This window comes from Botrytis fragariae (genome assembly GCF_013461495.1).
Source record: "Botrytis fragariae strain BVB16 chromosome Unknown tig00000001, whole genome shotgun sequence".
NCBI classification, from domain to species: domain Eukaryota; kingdom Fungi; phylum Ascomycota; class Leotiomycetes; order Helotiales; family Sclerotiniaceae; genus Botrytis; species Botrytis fragariae.
Window position 1 is genome coordinate 27,501 of NW_023500987.1, and position 18,528 is coordinate 46,028.

General features: G+C 43.1%; 5 protein-coding genes across 5 annotated transcripts; 2 read left to right on the forward strand and 3 right to left on the reverse strand.

Moving 5' to 3' along the window:
* Nucleotides 1-1,421: 1,421 nt before the first annotated feature.
* On the forward strand, nucleotides 1,422-3,345 carry Bfra_000006 (putative siderophore iron transporter protein; the record flags this gene model as incomplete). Its single annotated transcript, XM_037330457.1, has 3 exons — nucleotides 1,422-1,645; nucleotides 1,711-2,570; nucleotides 2,657-3,345. The coding sequence occupies 3 exons, from the start codon at nucleotides 1,422-1,424 to the stop codon at nucleotides 3,343-3,345; spliced, it is 1,773 nt and encodes a 590-aa protein (XP_037196790.1).
* Nucleotides 3,346-4,054: 709 nt separating this feature from the next.
* Bfra_000007 (putative chaperone domain protein) lies at nucleotides 4,055-4,622 on the reverse strand (the record flags this gene model as incomplete). The annotated part of the gene is made up of 2 exons (XM_037330458.1): nucleotides 4,055-4,368; nucleotides 4,421-4,622. The coding sequence occupies 2 exons, from the start codon at nucleotides 4,620-4,622 to the stop codon at nucleotides 4,055-4,057; spliced, it is 516 nt and encodes a 171-aa protein (XP_037196791.1).
* Nucleotides 4,623-5,568: 946 nt separating this feature from the next.
* Bfra_000008 (putative phosphatidylinositol 3-kinase tor2 protein) lies at nucleotides 5,569-13,083 on the reverse strand (the record flags this gene model as incomplete). The annotated part of the gene is made up of 5 exons (XM_037330459.1): nucleotides 5,569-6,006; nucleotides 6,054-11,832; nucleotides 11,885-12,833; nucleotides 12,892-12,956; nucleotides 13,019-13,083. 5 exons carry the CDS (start codon nucleotides 13,081-13,083, stop codon nucleotides 5,569-5,571), a joined length of 7,296 nt encoding a protein of 2,431 aa, XP_037196792.1.
* A 521-nt stretch (nucleotides 13,084-13,604) lies between these two features.
* Bfra_000009 (putative duf602 domain-containing protein) lies at nucleotides 13,605-14,597 on the forward strand (the record flags this gene model as incomplete). Its single annotated transcript, XM_037330460.1, has 1 exon — nucleotides 13,605-14,597. The coding sequence occupies one exon, from the start codon at nucleotides 13,605-13,607 to the stop codon at nucleotides 14,595-14,597; it is 993 nt and encodes a 330-aa protein (XP_037196793.1).
* An 889-nt stretch (nucleotides 14,598-15,486) lies between these two features.
* Nucleotides 15,487-16,654, reverse strand: Bfra_000010 (putative 2og-fe oxygenase protein; the record flags this gene model as incomplete). Its single annotated transcript, XM_037330461.1, has 3 exons — nucleotides 15,487-16,058; nucleotides 16,081-16,251; nucleotides 16,570-16,654. 3 exons carry the CDS (start codon nucleotides 16,652-16,654, stop codon nucleotides 15,487-15,489), a joined length of 828 nt encoding a protein of 275 aa, XP_037196794.1.
* Between the last annotated feature and the right edge of the window lie 1,874 nt (nucleotides 16,655-18,528).

Consider the following 18,528-nt stretch of genomic DNA (forward strand, 5'->3'; position numbering starts at 1 on the left):
ATCATGCGAAAGCGCAGTCATTCGGGCCCAAAACCCACTCGTGGTGAAGTGCTTGACAAAGCCCCACCTTGAAATTTGTGCTATCGCATCTGATAAGAGTGGGATATGTTGAGCGCTACTGTTGGCGCAACTCATGATAGGACACAAATGAGCATCTGATTAGATGTGATTGACAAGATGAGATGAGATAAGATGGTGCAAGATGTACGAAAACTGGATAATGCCTAAGAGAAAATGGCATGTAAATCCAAGTGGGAACCAAAATATGAGAATGCAATTATATATATAAGTAGATATGATATCTATTGCCCATGGTTGAACTCGGCTATTTCTCATGCCATCACGAAAAGTTCATTGCGGCGATGGAATTGAGTTATCATTTGGTGTCGCTAGAATTAGCAATATGGTACTGCAATGGAGAGATTCGAGAGAATCTACTGGTGAGATTATTTGGACCATCCTAGAGATTGTGCCTAGAAATCAATTTCTTGGTTGTCTGAGTGTTATTCTGACATACAGATAATTTCTCACGCTTGGATATCTTGCCCCACTATCCAGTTTTCAACTCTATGCTCAATATTGGGGAGGGTTCTCAATTCCAGAGGGGCAGATGGAGCTGCCAATGATCTAGCCACGCAAAGTTAAATGCCACATAGCAGATTTAGTTATTTCTTCACATTATCAATCCATCTTTGAACATTCATTGCGCGATATGTCTTTCTTGTCCTCACTTAACATTCCCTTTCAACATTCAACTAAGATTTTCAAGATACAATTCATGTCGGCTGCAGGGTTAGTGACCTAATTCTTTGTCCTATAAAGCTCAGTGCGTTGGGAATACTTGGTTTTGTTATCGTTGAACGAATTTCAAACCAAACGGACCATTCAGTTGAGCACCAAAGATCTCGTCTTCGACTCTACATAAACTTTAGTCATATAAAACGACTAGTCACACGATTTGATGATCTGATAAGATCAGAATGGGGATATAGCCGACCGCTAATTTGGTTGGATCCACTCGCTCCATCGTATTGAACATGTGGACTTCGATCTCCAAATTTAGCTTGCTTGTCAAACTCCATGCAGCACGATGTTAACACTTGTTGGGGGCAATGACCCGGACATATCATCGAAATTCCATCTAGGGTGCTTATATGCATAGTAGACGACTCCCCGTGTTAACTGGCCTAAACCTACACAAGAATGGTGAGATATGTGGAAATTTAATGTTGAGTGTTCCTTGGCGCTCAAATTTTTCCTTTCCACTATTGTGATCTGGAGCCTTCTCTATATCGCCACTACTGAAAGTATTGAGAATAAATACCCTTTCATTCTCTCCTCTCTGCTCTTCGTCAATTGCTACATTTTCCACATCTTTCAGCTCTGAATTATTGGTTCCTCAACCAACAGGCGATTGCAAAATGAGGTTTCGATTCAATAATCTCACTCCAAATGAGGTACCAATCGCGGAAGATACGGCCCATACCTCATCCGTAGACGAAGAGAAAGCGCCTACGACAACAGCCAATGTTCTCTCGGAAAATGACAGCGAGGTCATCAACAAGGAGTTTCAGCATGGTGTCCAGGCTGCCGAAGCCATAAACCAAGTATGGACTAGAAACCATTTGATTCTGGCCTACATACTGTTAGTATAGCCCGTAATTATGAAATCACTTTCGTGTGATCTTTGACTGATGGTGTTCAATCTAGGATCTGGATTATTGAGTTCCTGTTGACATTCGCCTCCGGATTAACTAGCACACTTACACCCTACGTAACTTCCTCTTTCCAGGCCCACTCCCTCACGGCAACAACTTCCATCATCTCGAGTCTCATAGCTGGCCTCATAAAACTACCATATGCAAAACTCATGGATATTTGGGGCCGTCCTCAAGCTTTCTGTGTCATGGTCGCTTCATTTACTCTTGGTATGGTTATGATGGCCGGGTGTAACGACGTTAAAACATACTGCGCAGCTCAAGTGTTCTACTATGTTGGTTACAATGGAATTGACTTCACGCTTACAATCTTTATCGCCGATACAACCCAACTGAAAAACCGAGCCTGGTGGATTGCATTCTCATCTTCACCTTGGATTGCCACAGTCTGGGCATATGGACCTGCTGCTGAAAGTGTTTTGAACACGATAGGTTTTAGATGGGGTTTTGGTATATGGGCCATTGTTTTCCCAATTATCTGTATACCTTTGTTCGGACTTTTCTACTATCATCAAAAGAGGGCCGAAAAGCAAGGCTTGATTCAAAAGATTGACAGCGGACGGAGTTGGACTGAATCATTTACCTATTATTGCAGGGAGTTCGATGTCATTGGTCTCTTGCTGATTGCTGCTGGCCTTGCTCTGTTTCTTCTGACATTCAGCTTGTACAGCTATCAGAAGGGCGAGTGGAAATCTCCATTAGTCATTTGCTTCATTATTTTTGGTGGTCTATTAATCATTGCATTCGCTCTGTACGAAATGTACCTTGCACCAGTGACCTTCATTCCTTGGGGTTTGATGAAGGACCGAACAGTATTCTTCACCTATACAATGGTTGCTAGTCTTTACTGCGGTATGTACCTTTCCTTGTCCCAAACTCGCTTTCTAGAATCAGGATGATCAACAGCGACGATTTAGCAAGATGCTGACTTCAATTAGCTTGGTACATCTGGGACTCATACTTTTATTCCATGCTTATCGTCGTTTTCAATCAATCGGTTACGAATGCCACCTATATCTCAAATATCTACACTATTGGGTCTTGCTTTTGGGCACTAGTAGTTGGAATTATCATCAGATTCAACGGACGCCTCAAGTGGCTGGCTCTTTACTTTGGTGTGCCCATCACTATTCTCGCTGTCGGCCTTTTGATTAAGTTTCGTCAGCCCGATACCAACATTGGATATATCGTAATGTGTCAAATCTTTATTGCTTTCGGTGGTGGAACCTTGGTTATGTGCGAACAGATGACCGTCATGGCCGTCTCTTCTCACCAACACATCCCCGCTATTCTTGCCATGGAAGCCATGATTGCCAGTATTGGTGGGGCCATCGGATCCACTATTGCAGCTGCACTTTGGACTGGCATATTCCCGGTGAAGCTCGCCGAACTTCTTCCTGCATCATCTCAAGCCGACTTTACATCAATCTATGGTAGTTTGGTAGTGCAGTCGAGCTATCCACTAGGAAGTGACACAAGAAATGCTATAAACCGAGCCTATGGGGACACTCAAAGGCTGATGTTGATCTGTGCCACTTGTCTTTACTTCGTCACTCTTATTTCAACCATGTTCTGGAGAAATATCAATGTCAAGGATATGAAGCAAATCCATGGCCGTATTTGGTAAGAAACATAATCGAGGGGGATTGTGGATGGTTCGAAGCAGGTGGCGATACCTAAGAGATTCTGGTACTTTTTGTGGTCATCATTGAGAATTAAGTTGGGCTATGACAGCATGTCAGATCTGGACTCCAGAGCAAGACAATCGTAAAAGATGATGAAAAATTTGTAATTTTAATTACTAATACGGCACGAAGCTGCGGTGATTAATCTAGTTCCTAATTCAAATCAAGAGTTCACAGTCTAGTGATACATTTTTTCTCAGAATTCTCACCCGTTTGGGATAAGATATCATATCTAGTAATCGCTCTCGATTTGGTATACTTGACTGATTCAATATCTAATCGAAGTGGAAATTGAAAAATCATGCGAATACCAGGAAACCTCAAACCCTCACGCCATAATGACCAAAGATATATCAATGTTTCTGTGATTTCAAGCAGCGGTTTCCCTTCTATTTTCTTCCCCCTACTCGGAACTATGAAGATTTTTGAAGCAACTTCAACGTTTTTGGAGCTTTACTAAACTTCGCGTTCGACCGGTCATAAACTATCAACCATTATTCTACCCATGCTTTGCATGACGGACGTTTTTCACAGCATGGAATATCTGAAGAATTATTAGTTCCATGACTTGAGATATTGGGAAGTAATATCAGACTTACAAAGATCTCGCTCTGATCTGCAGCTTCTTTCGTTCAATTGATGGCCTAATGTCTAGAGTTTCTTTGTGAACCATTTTGCACCAAGACACAATCGACAGAGGACCAAGGCGCAGTATGGGCATTTATATTGTGTCATACCTCTCTTCTGGCCACAAGTCAAACACTTGAACTTCTTCTTCATTTGTTCCTTTGGCCAAAAATAACAATGCTCGCAGCATGCTTCCTTCTCAGCATCCGTGACACAACCGTTGGCAGAAAATGTAACCTCCGTCTTCAACTTATATTCTATATCAATCTTCTCTTTCATACTAGCTGCAGCATCTTCCATTGTTTTCCTTAACTCGGCTTTGGCGACACTTTTTGAAACTTGTTGTCAAGATTCTTATCTGGATGATGGACTCTTGCTTGTCGACGGTACGAAGTGTGATATCCTGTGCGGATGCATCCTTGGGGACCTCGAGAGCCTCGTGAAGATCGAAATCTGGGACCAAAGGAATCGTTAAAAAGAATCTAAATGTCTCTTTCTCGTAGGTCGAAGCTGTGGTATGATGAGATAGCAATGTATTTGGTAGATATAAATTGTAGTCAAGTTGGCTTTCAACTGAAAATGTAGAAGCCATGCGAAATAAAGAAAGAATTGTACTATAAGAACCACAAGTAAGCAAAAGTGACAGGTCAAAGATTGGATCACTAGCAAACAAAAATCTGAATAATAGGCTTCGTCGTTTGTCCTGTGTATGCAAGATGGATGATTGCATACCCTGTGTGAATAAAACAATTTCCTGATCGGCAACTTTCAAATTTTCTTTTTCTTTTTCTTTTCGGCCTAGGTGCCCTATTGATTAGAAAATAGTGAATGCTTCATGTGAATGTACAGCTTACCTAGCCAATCTCACTTCTTTTGACATCTGCTTCTCTGGTTTAAAGGCAATTAAATAAGAGGACAGTGAGGCCTCTCCTCGACCAACAAGGGAGGGAGGCAGGGAGGATGACTTCAGTGCTGTAATCCTAATAAGACAAGCATTGGAAATGTTCTCCTCAGGTCAAAATGATACATATTCAGAAAATCAAATTTTTCGCGCAAACATGCGATGAGCGATATTGAAAGAAAAACCCCCATCACCCCTCACCTCATGCTTATTCTGATTTAAGTATCATCAAGTTTCACGATAACAAACTAATACCAGATTTTGACTAGTTCATTCGAGTTTATATTTATTGAATTGAAAGTGTGTTCTTTGAAATATGATTATCAACTCTCAACTACCATAGCTATGAATCACTTTAAACCCCTAGTTCCCAACGCCCCGTGCTCCAATCTGCCGTAAATACAAGAGTGTAAGGCGGTTAACAATCTTCCTATATGAAATTAAACCCAGCTGTTTATATGCACAAGAGTATTACACAAGTCTCCCTTCCTTCACTTCGCTTTCTAGTCCAGATTTACCCACCATATATCGCGAATTCCCATCCCTAAACGCCCTGCCCATGCATCATGTAACGACTTGGATATGCAAGTAAATCTTGCTTGCTACTCCCATTCGCCAATCACTCTCAGTCGAAGAACTACCAGAAACTACACCAACCAATATAATGTTGACAAAGATTCTCCAACTTTGTCGCCTCAATCAACAACTTGTCAACTTGCTGAATATATGGTAATTCCTCGTCTGGTTTGAAGTCATGTCCCGTCAACTTCTCCTTGACGCGCACCAGAACTTGCACTGCCCTCGTATTCTGGTTTTCGTGTGCCTCGATATCCTGAGGGCCTTGAGTCGTGGAATTTGTTCTTGCACGAGGACGTGAAGCTGGTGGGCCACCTGGAGCTGCTATAGGATCTCCAGCGTCCGCAGTTAACGCTACAGGTTGAACGAATTCATCCATTGTTGAAGGTCTGCGATTCTGAGCAGCAATAATAGATTCCCGGCGCTCTGATCGGAAATTAGGTCCTACAGGTGAAGCTTCACCATTCAAACGCCAATTAAGGAGGGGATCATGGATGAACTAATTTGTTAGCAATGTGTCTCTAAAAGAAATGGAATCAAACTCACAGCCTCAAGAACTGCCATCAAAGACTCCTTGTTCTCTCTCAATACTCTCATCACATTTTCGCAGGTAATTCTAAAACTTCCCTCAATATTGCTAACTTCCATAGCATAAGTCAACATCCTAGTCAATCTGAACGGAACTCGTTCGGGGTATTTTTCACGAGTCATAGCAACTTCAAAACAATCTCCAAAATCGATATGAACGATGTTACCGGTTATTCGATCGAGCATCAAATTCGAAGGATGCCGGTCACCAAGACCAAGAATGTATCCGACCATAGACATCACTCCTAACGATCTAGTGTAGTTTGTACGCCTCTCCAGCCAGGATTCAGAACTCTTGCTCTTTAGCCAAAGAACACGATAAAGATCTTGGCCAGTTGTGTTATCAAGAGCATAACCAAAGACCTCAACCTTTTGCATGAGGGTAAGATTGTCGTAATCGGGGGCCATTTGTAACATGATACGATGTTCGATGTTGAGCAAAATCTTCCTGCTTTCTCTGTACTCCCGAATGAGGACGTGTAGAGTATCACTGTTGGGCACCCAACCAAGAAGACCGGAATTCTGGGACAATGGAATGGCAGGATATCTTTGTATGTTAAGATGACGTTTATACGACTCCGAATCGCTGGTGAGTAAGGTATTGCAGAGACCGAACAATTGCATGACACGTTCATCTTGTCGAATATCTTCGTGTCCCTTAAGACAAAAGACATAAGCGACACCGTCACTTCCCTTAAGACTAAGCTTCCTTGGACGTTGCTTGGAAGAAATAACACTGAAGTTGCTGTCGAAATTGACGATCGATATGATACGCTTCCCACTTTGATACGTTCCAGGGACAGCCAACTCCAGATCATGAGCATTGAGAAGCTTGGGGGACACGTAAGCCAACTCAAGATTGTTAAGTTGCGGTAACTGGCGTGCGATTCTTCTGAAGACTTGATAATACAGATCCCAAGCTTGGTTGATATCTCCAAGATCCTTCGTTCTTTGGTAGGTAATGCACCATTCTCGAGCCTCTTGAAGATCACGACCGAATGTTTGAGCGAAGGAGATTTCTCGCAAGGTCTCCGGGCCATTATCGAGCATATCGTGCAAAGGTGCGAGTGTGTTGAACATGCCCTCGATGTTGTGGTCGCCAAAGTACAGTCTGGATGCCTCTTCGAGACCTTCATGCCATTGCTCATGCCATAATACTGCCACACGAATCAACTCTTTACTAACAAGATCTGCTTGGTCTACCAATTTCGGACTGTGTTGTCGCATACTATCCATGATTTGCATGGCTGATCGTGAACGACGTGTATTGGGAGCGGATTTCATAGCGACTGTCAATGGATAGACTAGTGCTTGCGGGTGAGCTCTGCCAACATCTGCAAGTAGATTGTGAATGGAAGCGCGAACGCGAGCATTCGGCTGGTTGATGCGTGCAATAAGTTGGGGAATGACTTCTAACCAAGTATCAACGCTAACAGAAGAAAATCCCTCGGTAACGGCTTGATTGACTTCTACATGGCCACCATGAGCGAACCAAAGAGTAAGGAGACGTAATGTATCTTGCAATGAGCTTCCCTGCGACAGAGCGATTGACTTGAAGAAACCACGAACAGCAGGAACGACGTGATTAACGACGACATTACCACCATTTACATCATGTAACTCATGCCCGGGGTCTGCCTGAACAGCCTGAACAATTTCAAAATTTGCCAGAGCCCAGGCATGCCATGCCTTGTACCATTGTGGATTAAAGTGAGTGGCTGCTTTATACGAGGCAAGGATATCGTTAAGATTGTCGGTTTGCCAGTTACCTTTCTTCTGGGCAACCTGCCACTCTCCTTGTTTAAGACAGCACCTAGCAAGAAGTGTGGTATGATCAGCCAAACCCTTTGGTGTTAACAGACTGTGGGCATTTGCCCCGAGACCATTAGTGTAACCATTTCCATTCATCATCCCGTTCGTACCATTATGAAGGTTCATGGCATGCATATCATTTATGATGCCCCCTTGAGTTGCGATCTGTGCTTGTTGTAGTTTCTCTGCCAGACCAGATGTGAATATCTTAAGAGCCTCCAATGCTTGAGATTGCTTGCCGACAGCCCAGTGGAACTTTAATATAGCATACTGAACCGGAGCTTCAATATGTTTATTTGAAACCCTAACTCGTCGATCTCCGTTTGCACTCTCCACAATCTGAGGTAATACCACATCCAGGCTCTCATCGCCGCCCATTAAAGTTTTGAGGTGCTTTTCGGCCAGGCCCATCCTTCCCGACTTCCTACATAAGTTCGCAAATTTGATAGACATCTGCATGTTCTCCATTGGAGTTATGACCAAAGCTCTCAACTTCAACATTCTCTGCCAAACCTCAACATTTCGTTGACATCCGAGCAAACGAGTCTCCCAGGTTTGACGCATAACTTCCTGCTTGGCTGGGTTGTTGTTGCTCTGCTTATATATACTGAGCTCTTCCAACTCTGCAAGCATCTGTACCCGAACAACAACCGTGTAGGCTCTATTGTAAGACTCGCTAACCAAAGCACTCAATTCAGTGTCTAATCCTTCTCTGGCCTTTTGAACGAAAAGGGCAGCCTCACGAAATTGATTGCGATGCAAGGCAAGAATCGCTCCGAAGAATGATCGATCTGGTGTATGACTCTTCATGACACTCAAGTAATCATCCATAAGATCCCACTTTCTGAGACCCCAAGCAGCTGCTGTGGCCAAAGGAGCAATGGCTCTCTTGATCTCGAGTGACGAGGTATGCCATTTATCTTCAGCCAAGGCCGAAAGTGATTCCCACTCTCCCAATGCATGTAGACATCTCATTTTGCCCATTATAACATCGAAAGTCTCTGCTTGGTCTGGGAAATCCTCCTCGCGCCTTTTGTAAAACTCAAGAGCCTCTTCCCATCTCTCGAGCTTCTCGAACCAAGTCTCTCGTAATGTAATACCATCCTTGTAGAGTTGCGCTTTTCGTAAAATACCGATTGCGGCATCATACTGCTGTAGCTGATTGTTAATTTGAATCAATGCTTCAACAGCTCCACTTGTTTGATCTTGACAAAACTCCAGTTCCTTGTAGTGAAGAGCCTTGGCCCAAGCATGGCACCTACCAGCCTCTCGTCCCAGAACTCTTATATCAATTGGTAAGGCTTTATCGTCGTGTTCCATAAACTCTGCAAGGTTCAGCAAGATGCCCAAAAGATCAGGAGTGACGTGAGGAGATTTGATCGCCATTTCGATATTCTGTATCAGATCATCCTGATAACCTTCGAACAGCTCTCCCCAACATGAGACGAAAGCAGAATTAAACAGTTCTCTTGCAAGGGGTGGATATACTGATGCCAATTGAGCACATGACCTGAGTGCGTGATTTGGTGACTCCAATAATACGGATGCACTAAATTTGCGCATCCATTCCTGCCAATCCTCCTTGGTGGATTTCCCTGTTGCATCCCAAGCAGCCTTCAAGTGGACAGGATTGCTGTCCAGCTTTTTGTTTGAAACATCCGAGAAGTCGACTTCATCGGATTGATTTAGATAACGTTCTTCAGCACTCAGATCTTGCGGTAAAGGTTCTCCTTTTTGGAGTTTACTAACCAACAGTTCGTAATTTTGATGCTGAATTTGGTGACTGTTGAGAACTTTATTGATTGTGCCGGCAAAGTGTAGATAATCCCTTCCGAGCTGGAAGATTAAAGCACAAAGGGTATCAAGTGATGCCAGTCTCAATGAGCTATCGCTACCAGCCAAAACCCTCGAGAGGGGATGTATGATTTTCGAGGCGTAATCGTTTAGGTTGACATGTCTTGAGATCTTACCGATAGTTTCAATCGCGGCTTTTCGGATAAACGAAGGCTGCTGAGGTTTCTCAAATACGTTAACAATAACAGGCACGATCAGATGCATATATTCCTCGGCGCTAGGGCCAAACACGAGAAAAGCATGTAGCACACGCTCTGAAGGAAGTCGTCTTGTTGTAGTGTCCTTTTCGAGCACGCCCAGCATAAGTGGTAGTAGGCTAGCCAAGTAAACCTTGAATTCGCCTTCTAGAGATCTGGAGATAGCCTCAACAAGGTGAAGTATGTTAGCTTGCAGTGGCGGAGACTCATTCCAGTATTCTTGAAGTACCAGAACAATCTCTGGTAAATAATTACGGATGTGCTGTCGAACAATGGTCACCAGCAAACTTAATTGACTGAAATATGACTCAAGGCGGGTCTGTGGAGAGGTTCGAATAACAGACAAAAATGCAGGAATGATCTTATCAAGAAAAGAAACGCATTCTAGTCCTAAGGTCCTGAAGATTGACATGATGGCTTCGATAACCATAGCATGGTGTTGGTTGAGGGATGGGTCCTTCAAAATGTTGAGAAGAGCATTAATCACAACAGTTGGGAAGTATTCTTTGTTGGAAGGTGTTAGTCCCGTCATCATAAGAGATATATCAGTCATCTGGTTTGACTCCAGACGTAATTGCATCTCTGGAGATCGCTCCTCAACTTGTTGATGTCGATATGGATCCAAAGCACCAAGAATACCCATTAGTTTGATAGTCTCTTGTCGCAATGGTCCCCGTTGTGGTTCTCCTCGAATGATATTCTGCAAAATCTCCAAAAGTCGAGGGTATTCCAGATATGGCTTAATGACATAACCTGAGTTGCTTGCCAGTTGACCTAAAGTTCGTAAAGAAGCTTCACGTTTGGCAGAAGAGCTTTGATCCTGCAAAGCTTCGATGATTATAGGCATAAGCTGCTTGATGAATGGAATCATGCCCTCTCCTCCAACACAAGCAAGTTCACCAATAGCCTTCATAATTGTGGCAGCCACAGCTGGACTAGGATCGCGAGCTTTAGGCAATAAAACATCCATCATAGGAGTAACATATGGTTTGATCAATTTCTGCGAGTTTTGAACGAGTAAGCTAAGCAGTTTAGCGCTTTCTTCTTTATTTCTCGCTACGTCGGAGAACTCGAGTTCTGTGAGCATTTGAATGAGGACCTTTCGCAAAGAAGGAATGACATATGCAGGATTTACATGCGTCAAGCGGCCAATGATTGTGATGGCGACTTCACGGATTTGGAACACCTCGTCATTCAAAGCAAAGAACAGAGTTCGGATGTTCTCTGCTTTTGCAAGATGTCGATCGAATCGTTCGTCAAGAGCAGCTAAAACCACTCTTCGAATGCTAGGATCCGGATCTCCAACACCGACGGTGAGTAATTTCTCAATGACTTCGCTAACGACTTGGATCGCATGGTGACTCGTTTGATTAACAATAGGATCTCGGACATAAAGTTGACAGCACGTCAAAGCAGCTGCCTCTCTAATCTCTGGATTCTCATCTTCGACATATTTGATAGCAACATCACGCACAAATTCGTTTAGAACATGTCCAGAAAAGTCAAAACTGCCTAGAGTATTAAGGGCTAGCTTGATTTCGCTTTGGCGGTGCTCATATGCTTGTGGGTCTTTTGAGTCTTTTGGCACGACTGGCGCAGCGGCAATATTATTTGGTGTAGGGGCTCCCAGCGGTTTGAATGGCTCGCCACAGAGAACCTTGCTCAGCATGTCCAGCAGTCTTTCTTGGATGATAGGCTTTACTGGTGGTATATAGAAAGCCATATCTACCAAAGCTTGAGTCAACTTGGGACTTAGCTCACATGCAAATATAGGGTCTAAAAGTGCCTCCATATACTTGCTGAGGGTTTGCCCAACTGCGACTGCTAACCTGCTGATGCAATCAAAGACTGGATCCACTGTGCCAAGTCGTCTCCTGAAGGGAATGGTTAGCTTGCATATGTACATGAAATTCCGCCAGAACTTACGACTTCAGTGATAAGCCTTCTCTGACGTAGATTAAAACTCCATCTAGGTAAGAGGCAATAGCACTTTTGACAGCATTGGCGATATTTCCAATAGCCAGAAATGCGTCATTTCTATCTTTATCCTTCTTGAGCATACCGGATAAGAACACCATAAACCTGTGAAGGTAGGATTGAGCAAACTCGGTGGGAGAATAGTTCGCCAATTCAGGTATCAGCATAACAACGGTTTTACGAATCTGTGCGTCTCGGTGATCTTTGTGTCGAAAAACGATTTCGCAGACTTCTGGATAATGCTCGTGCATAAACATACCACCTTGCTGAAGAAGCTCCTTAATGACAAGAAGAGATCCATGGATATATTCCACAGTCCCTTGTCTCACACCCTGAACAGCTTCGTCGTAGATCTTTGCCTGCCATGTCTGTCGTAAAGTTGGATCTCTCTCCCTAATTATCTGAAAGCATGCACTTATAGCTTCTGCTGCAGTCTGTCGGATGAGAAGTCGCTGATCTCTCAAACCTACCCATATCTGATCGAATATTAACCCAACAAAAGTGTAAACCAATGTTGGAGAGTTTCTGCCCAATTCTCGCAAAACCAGAACCGCGCTATATCTTTTTTCTTCGATTCGATCGGACTGTAAGTATTCCAGGGCGGTTTTGACCTCACTCTCCACCAGGTCCGACACCAACGAACCTCCAGGCCTACACATCTTCCCCAATGCCATTGCCGCCGGTTGCATAGGAGCAAGATCCTTCCCTCTCAATATATTTCGAAGGGATTGTCCAAATCGAGTGACTCGTTGTCCAACTTCTATACCGTCGAAATCGACCAGCGCATCGATAGCATATATACCACCAGTTCGCTCAACATCTCCATGGTGGCCGATGAGACTGGTGATCTTTCCACTGACAATATTGGAAAACTCCGTGTATCGTTCCTGGGGAAAGTCTACCAGAACATTGATTAGTTGCCAGTCCCATAGACTAGTATGAAATGTAAGCCTCACCTCTGGAAGCAACCTCCAGCAACTCTCTTAGCTCCAAGGCTGCTCTCTTTCGTTGTTCATCACTCCTACATTCGAATCATTAGCTACCAACACCGCATAATAATATACTCAGTTGCGTCAAGCTAACCGTGATCGTAAATCTGCCACAATGCGATTCAAAGCATCAAATGCTTGATTAGATTGTTGTGACATCTTGGCGTCTTTTCAAAGCTTCTCTCAATGAATGGGTTTGCAGTTCAACCAGCAGCAGTATTATGCGCATTCCATCCTCGTCCTCGTCCTCGTCCCCGTGCGGCTACCCGGCTTAGTAATTGTTTTCGTTGTTGTATTTGTTTTTGAATAAACCTGCAGTTTGATTATGGGCAGGCAGGAGTTTGAAATGCTCACTGTCTTATGCGTTACCTACTTAATGACGGAGAGCTCAATGTTTTGATGCTGAACAGACGAGTTCGAGGTGAAAAGTACGCTAAATCACACATTCACTAACACGGTGCGTGGCGATAACGATCTTATCAGTAAAACGGTAAGACCGCCTCCAGAACTTCGAAGACCGCCTCAGTCAAACGGTCAAACCGTCCATCTTTCCTACGTCGAAAAAAGAAAAAAGATTTATTTCGTCTCACTCATCAACAAGTCGCTCCGTGAAAATCATTCGTTTCGTATCTTCAAGGGTTTGAACTTATACCAATAAAGAGCATATCTATTTCCTCGCCATGGGTAACGATGGTGGAAGTATTCCTACTCGTCGCGAACTTGTAAAAGAAGCAGCCCGCAACCCAAATACTTCAGAATTGAAAGCTACCCTTCACGAATCACAGACACACGCCTGGACATATTGTCCTCTCTCCAATAAACCTCTCACTAGACCTATCGTATCCGATTGCGCCGGGACGCTCTACAACAAAGATGCCATTCTCGAACAATTACTTCCTAAAGACGACGATGTCCCCGCTTCAGTCATAAAGGAGAAGGAAGAGATTCTGCAAGGACGAGTCAAGGGACTTCGCGATATTGTTGAAGTTAAATTCTCCACGGTCAAGGAAGATAAGGAAGAAAAAAAGATATGTCCTATAACCAGTAAGGAGTTGGGAGCTGGCACCAGAGCTGTCTATTTAGTGCCATGTGGACATGCGTTCTCAGAAGTTGCGATCAAAGAGTTGAAAAGCGATACATGTGTGGAGTGTAATGAGGGGTATACTGCGGAGAATGTCATATCTATACTTCCCATATCGAAAGAAGATATCTCAAGATTAGCAATGCGAGCGAGTAAGCTGAAGGAAGGAGGGTTAACTCATTCGCTGAAGAAAGCTCCAGGGGGTAAGAAAAAAAGAAAGCACGCGACGGAAACGGAGTCTGCGGTCCCTTTGGAAAATGGGAAAGAAAACTCTCTTCACAGGAATCAATCTCGGGCGAAAGAAAATGGAGTTGCCGACAAGGCCCAGGCTCGAATACAAGAGAATGGAAATGGGCCAGCGACAACAAGGTTAAATAATAGACCATCCGCAGTACCTTCAGGTATCAAAAATGCATCAGCGGCAAACCTAACAGCCAAAGTTTTAGAAGAGCAAGAGGAACGAAACAAAAGACGAAAGTTGGGGATGAATGATAATCTTAAGAGTCTGTTTTCGAATACCGGATACAATGCACAGGAACAAAAGGGTGGGGATTTCATGACAAGAGGGTTCTCGATGAATAAAAAAACTTAGGGGAATGTGGTACAGGAAAGATGGGAAAGCGTGGCGTTAGGTGTTGTTGGTTAGGGTGCTTGATTTCTGTGGGATATCGTCTCCAGTTTGTACATTATGTACCAAATGACAATTGCATGATACCATTTTTCCCAGGGCAGTATCATAGTTACGGAATTTTTGAGGGTGTGAATGAATCAGTAGTCACAAACTTCTTCCTCTTCCCCATGTTTATCAGAACCATGAGAGCCTCTCTGTTAGTACAGAATTGCTCTCCATATACTGATAGACTTTCTGTGTTTCATATCCTCACAACGAACCAGGTTTCGACTTCACTCTCGATTCTACATCCTTTCATACAATCGACTAGAAGTATATTTTGCATTGAATCAAGCATTCTGGTTCCTGGGACTCGACCAATCTGGACCTATCCCGAAATCCCCCTCTTTGTCATATATACACTTTCTGCTCACCATATATCCCAGTTGATATTCATCTTCGACCCAAAGCTTTCATTCCATATATACGCCAATTCTCCAATGTCTTTCTTGCCCATTCCACTACCACATACTGAAGTTGAGCTTGGCCGAACGATTACCAGGGAAACTTCCGCTTTGATTAATCATCTTGCTTTGTTCATATACTTAAGTAGTCTTGAATCCCTATCTCGAATTTACCGGGGCAATATATTATGAAGAGCAATGTTTAAGTACTGCGTGCGATTAACCCGTTCACTTTGTTAGAAGACCAGCATCTGCACGACGTGGAACATGACTATATTAAATAGCTGATCGCTCACGACAACGACGAATGAGGCCCGTGAAGAGATAAGTTTTCGGTAAGTACATTCCACCATCGTCTCTATGTAATTCTGATCCAAATTCTATTTCATCTCAAATCAATCAAATTTTCACCCCTTCATTGAGTTTTCCCACCATTCTCCCACCTTGTACCTGGTTTCAACTCCCCCCTTTATAATCTGCATTGCCCCCCAAGCACTCCACTCACTCACACCTCTCTCCTCCTCCTGTTCTCCTCCTTCCAACCTCGGAATCACCCTTTTACCCTCCAACCTCTTCACTGAAGCATTTTTTCCCGATCTCACCAGATAACCTAAACTCTGTCTCGTAACGCCCGCCCGATTTCCCGGCGCAGTAACAACACGATGGAGTGAGCTCCGTAATATTCTACCTGTCCATTTAACCATCGTGTCTCTGATATCTATCAGTGCGCAGCCTGGTACCGGACGGATGTATTGCCAATTCTCATTACGGTTTTCTGCTGAGGAGGGAAGAACGTGTAGACCCCCTGCGATATTGAAGAGCATCGTTATGGTTCTAATATCTGTATGGCCGCCTAAAGTGACCCGATGGTTTTGTGTAGATGTTTGAGGACGACTAAGTAGCATGCGCAGAGAAGTTTTCGATTCCTTGTCTAAAGAGTTCAGGGACTCTAGGGTGCCAGGTGCGAGACCCAGATGTTCTTCAAGGTGGATTGAAATTACGTTCAGAACTCCATGGGCGTGACAGAAGAACAAAATTATATTCTTCACGATGAGCTTCGATTTGCAAGGGGTTTGCACATGGTGAACTTATTCCGAGTATGTCTTCTTGTCCGATGGAATACAGTGCTATGTTATCGAGCTTTCCGTCGTCAGTCTTCAATACACCAGAAGCTTTATATCTGAGATAGTGTGGTTACGTCAATCGTTCATTTCTTCCCAAGTTTAAAATGTCGAATCAGCAGTGGGTGCCCAAACTAATGGAAATCCTTGAAGACTGAACTTGGCAATATCTCCTCAAAGATTAATTCAAGTGCTGCAAAATTTGGGTTTGTAGTTTAAGATGAATCAACCAAACGATACGGAGCTTCCAGTCTTCCTCAAGAAGAGATTGAATTTATTACAAAATGTGGGAAGTTGGGAAATGTCCCGGGATTCCCACCACCCACAAGTGAACACTTCCATAAAGAGTAAGATGAGATAAACACTTACCCCAAGATACTTTTGGGGGTTGGTATGCGTATTTCTTCAATACTTCATAATCAAGAGTAAGTGTTGATGCAGTAATGTCAAACATCTTCTCTGCGTCGCCTAGCAAAGTTTCACCTCGATCACCATTTCTCAGTTCCAAGAGGAAGAAACCATATTATTGGCATGCCTGAAAAAGCTTTTTGGACTCTTCATTCACATTTATTTTTGTGTTGGTTGAATGAAATGCTTGGAATGCTAGTAACGTTGAGATCGGCTGGAAATTCATGATACTGATTGAAGTACTTAGGAGTAGGTATAATAATGTTTCTTTGAACAACAATGATATCGTGTAGATGTTTGTTTTCTGGTCAAGAATATTTGGCAGATTCATTGAATGAGTATTGGAGCGTGAAGCACTCCAGTGACATACACGCTGTCCAAAACACACTCACCACAAACCTGCATCAATGTTGCAAAACGTAGAATGATGCTCATTCGTCAACTGGTCATATCTACCATTTCATTCTAGGAAGGAAAGAATTCAATTCGTTAAGATATCATCAGATGAGTAGGGCCAGACATAGTCAATGATATGTTTGCTCTGTGTTTTGCGAAGCAAATAATCCAACACATATGGATCGAATGTGTGGAATCGTTAGGCAAATTTTCGGGAAGATAGTGGAAATAGTAAAGCCTCTGCCAGAAAGTTCATCGATTCCATACAATATTATCTTATATCATGAGACCAAATAAGAGCTCCAGCATGGGAGCAAAGCGAGTATAAATTAGAGAGTGCATATCGATCAGACTCTATCACTCCAGGAACTGAACAGAAATGTTAGACTTGGAATCACACCTACCCGAAAGCATCAAACAGAATGCTGTTAAGAATTGAAGTAAGATAAATTAAGTCTGCAATCACATTGAAAAGCTTGTTAGAGCCGCATATGGAAATTAAGCTACCCAGGCGTGTCACTAGAACCCGCCCCTGTAATCGTGACTTATGAATTATATGTAAACTGCATGATTCATTGAATAAGCGAAGCAGTAAGAAAGTGTACAGTACAATAGGGCGTAGTGATGCTGTCATCCATGTTACAGCATGGTGCATAGCGGAGTACATATCAGAATTCACTGAGATGCACTTATCCAATAAAAATCACCGGACTGTATACCTTGTCATTTTGCGGATCTCAAACAGATAAATAAACTTGGGAAATGAGGGCGACTGATGGACCTCAACAATCATTACACTTTCAAGTTTTGTTGCTTGTTTCATTTTCTTCTTTACTGACACCAGCAAGGCTCAAAGCCAGATGGCATGAGTGTAGATTTCGAACTCAGACCGACGGAAAAACGTGTGCTATACTACTGTACTAGTTGCCTCGGAGGCCGAGGATCGTTTGGTTACCTGTCGCCAACAATAATGCCTTTAGAGTATCAACTTACAAATTGATTGTACTCCGAAATTTACTTATGAGCGGTTGCAAATGCTGCAATATTTCCGAACATGTCCTAGAATACACGCATGCAATGTGGAACTCTCTTGATCAACAACAGCAGATTTTATTCATGTACAGCAAATTGCATTCTAATGAAGTCGGTAGCTTGAGATATACAGCTTAAAACATGTCTTTGATTACCACTATTATACACTGGTTTTAGATTATTCATCTTTGATCTCTATCCAAACAAAGAGCAATTTTTCAAATATTCTTTCTACACCAACAATATTAGTGCACCTCACCTCATTCGTCTTATCACTCGACTATTAAACTCATATCAAACCCAGGCCTATGAAACGTGTGAAGACTGTGCTTTAAATAAGTACACTCACGACGTAGTACCCCGCATGCAAGCCTCCTTGGACTACCAATATTAATCTCTTTTACTGGGTTTGACAGCATGAAATTGTGTTCACGGGTGTTTGATGTTCGTACGAGCACTCGTACGAGTATGTGAATTTAACCGCGAATCCTG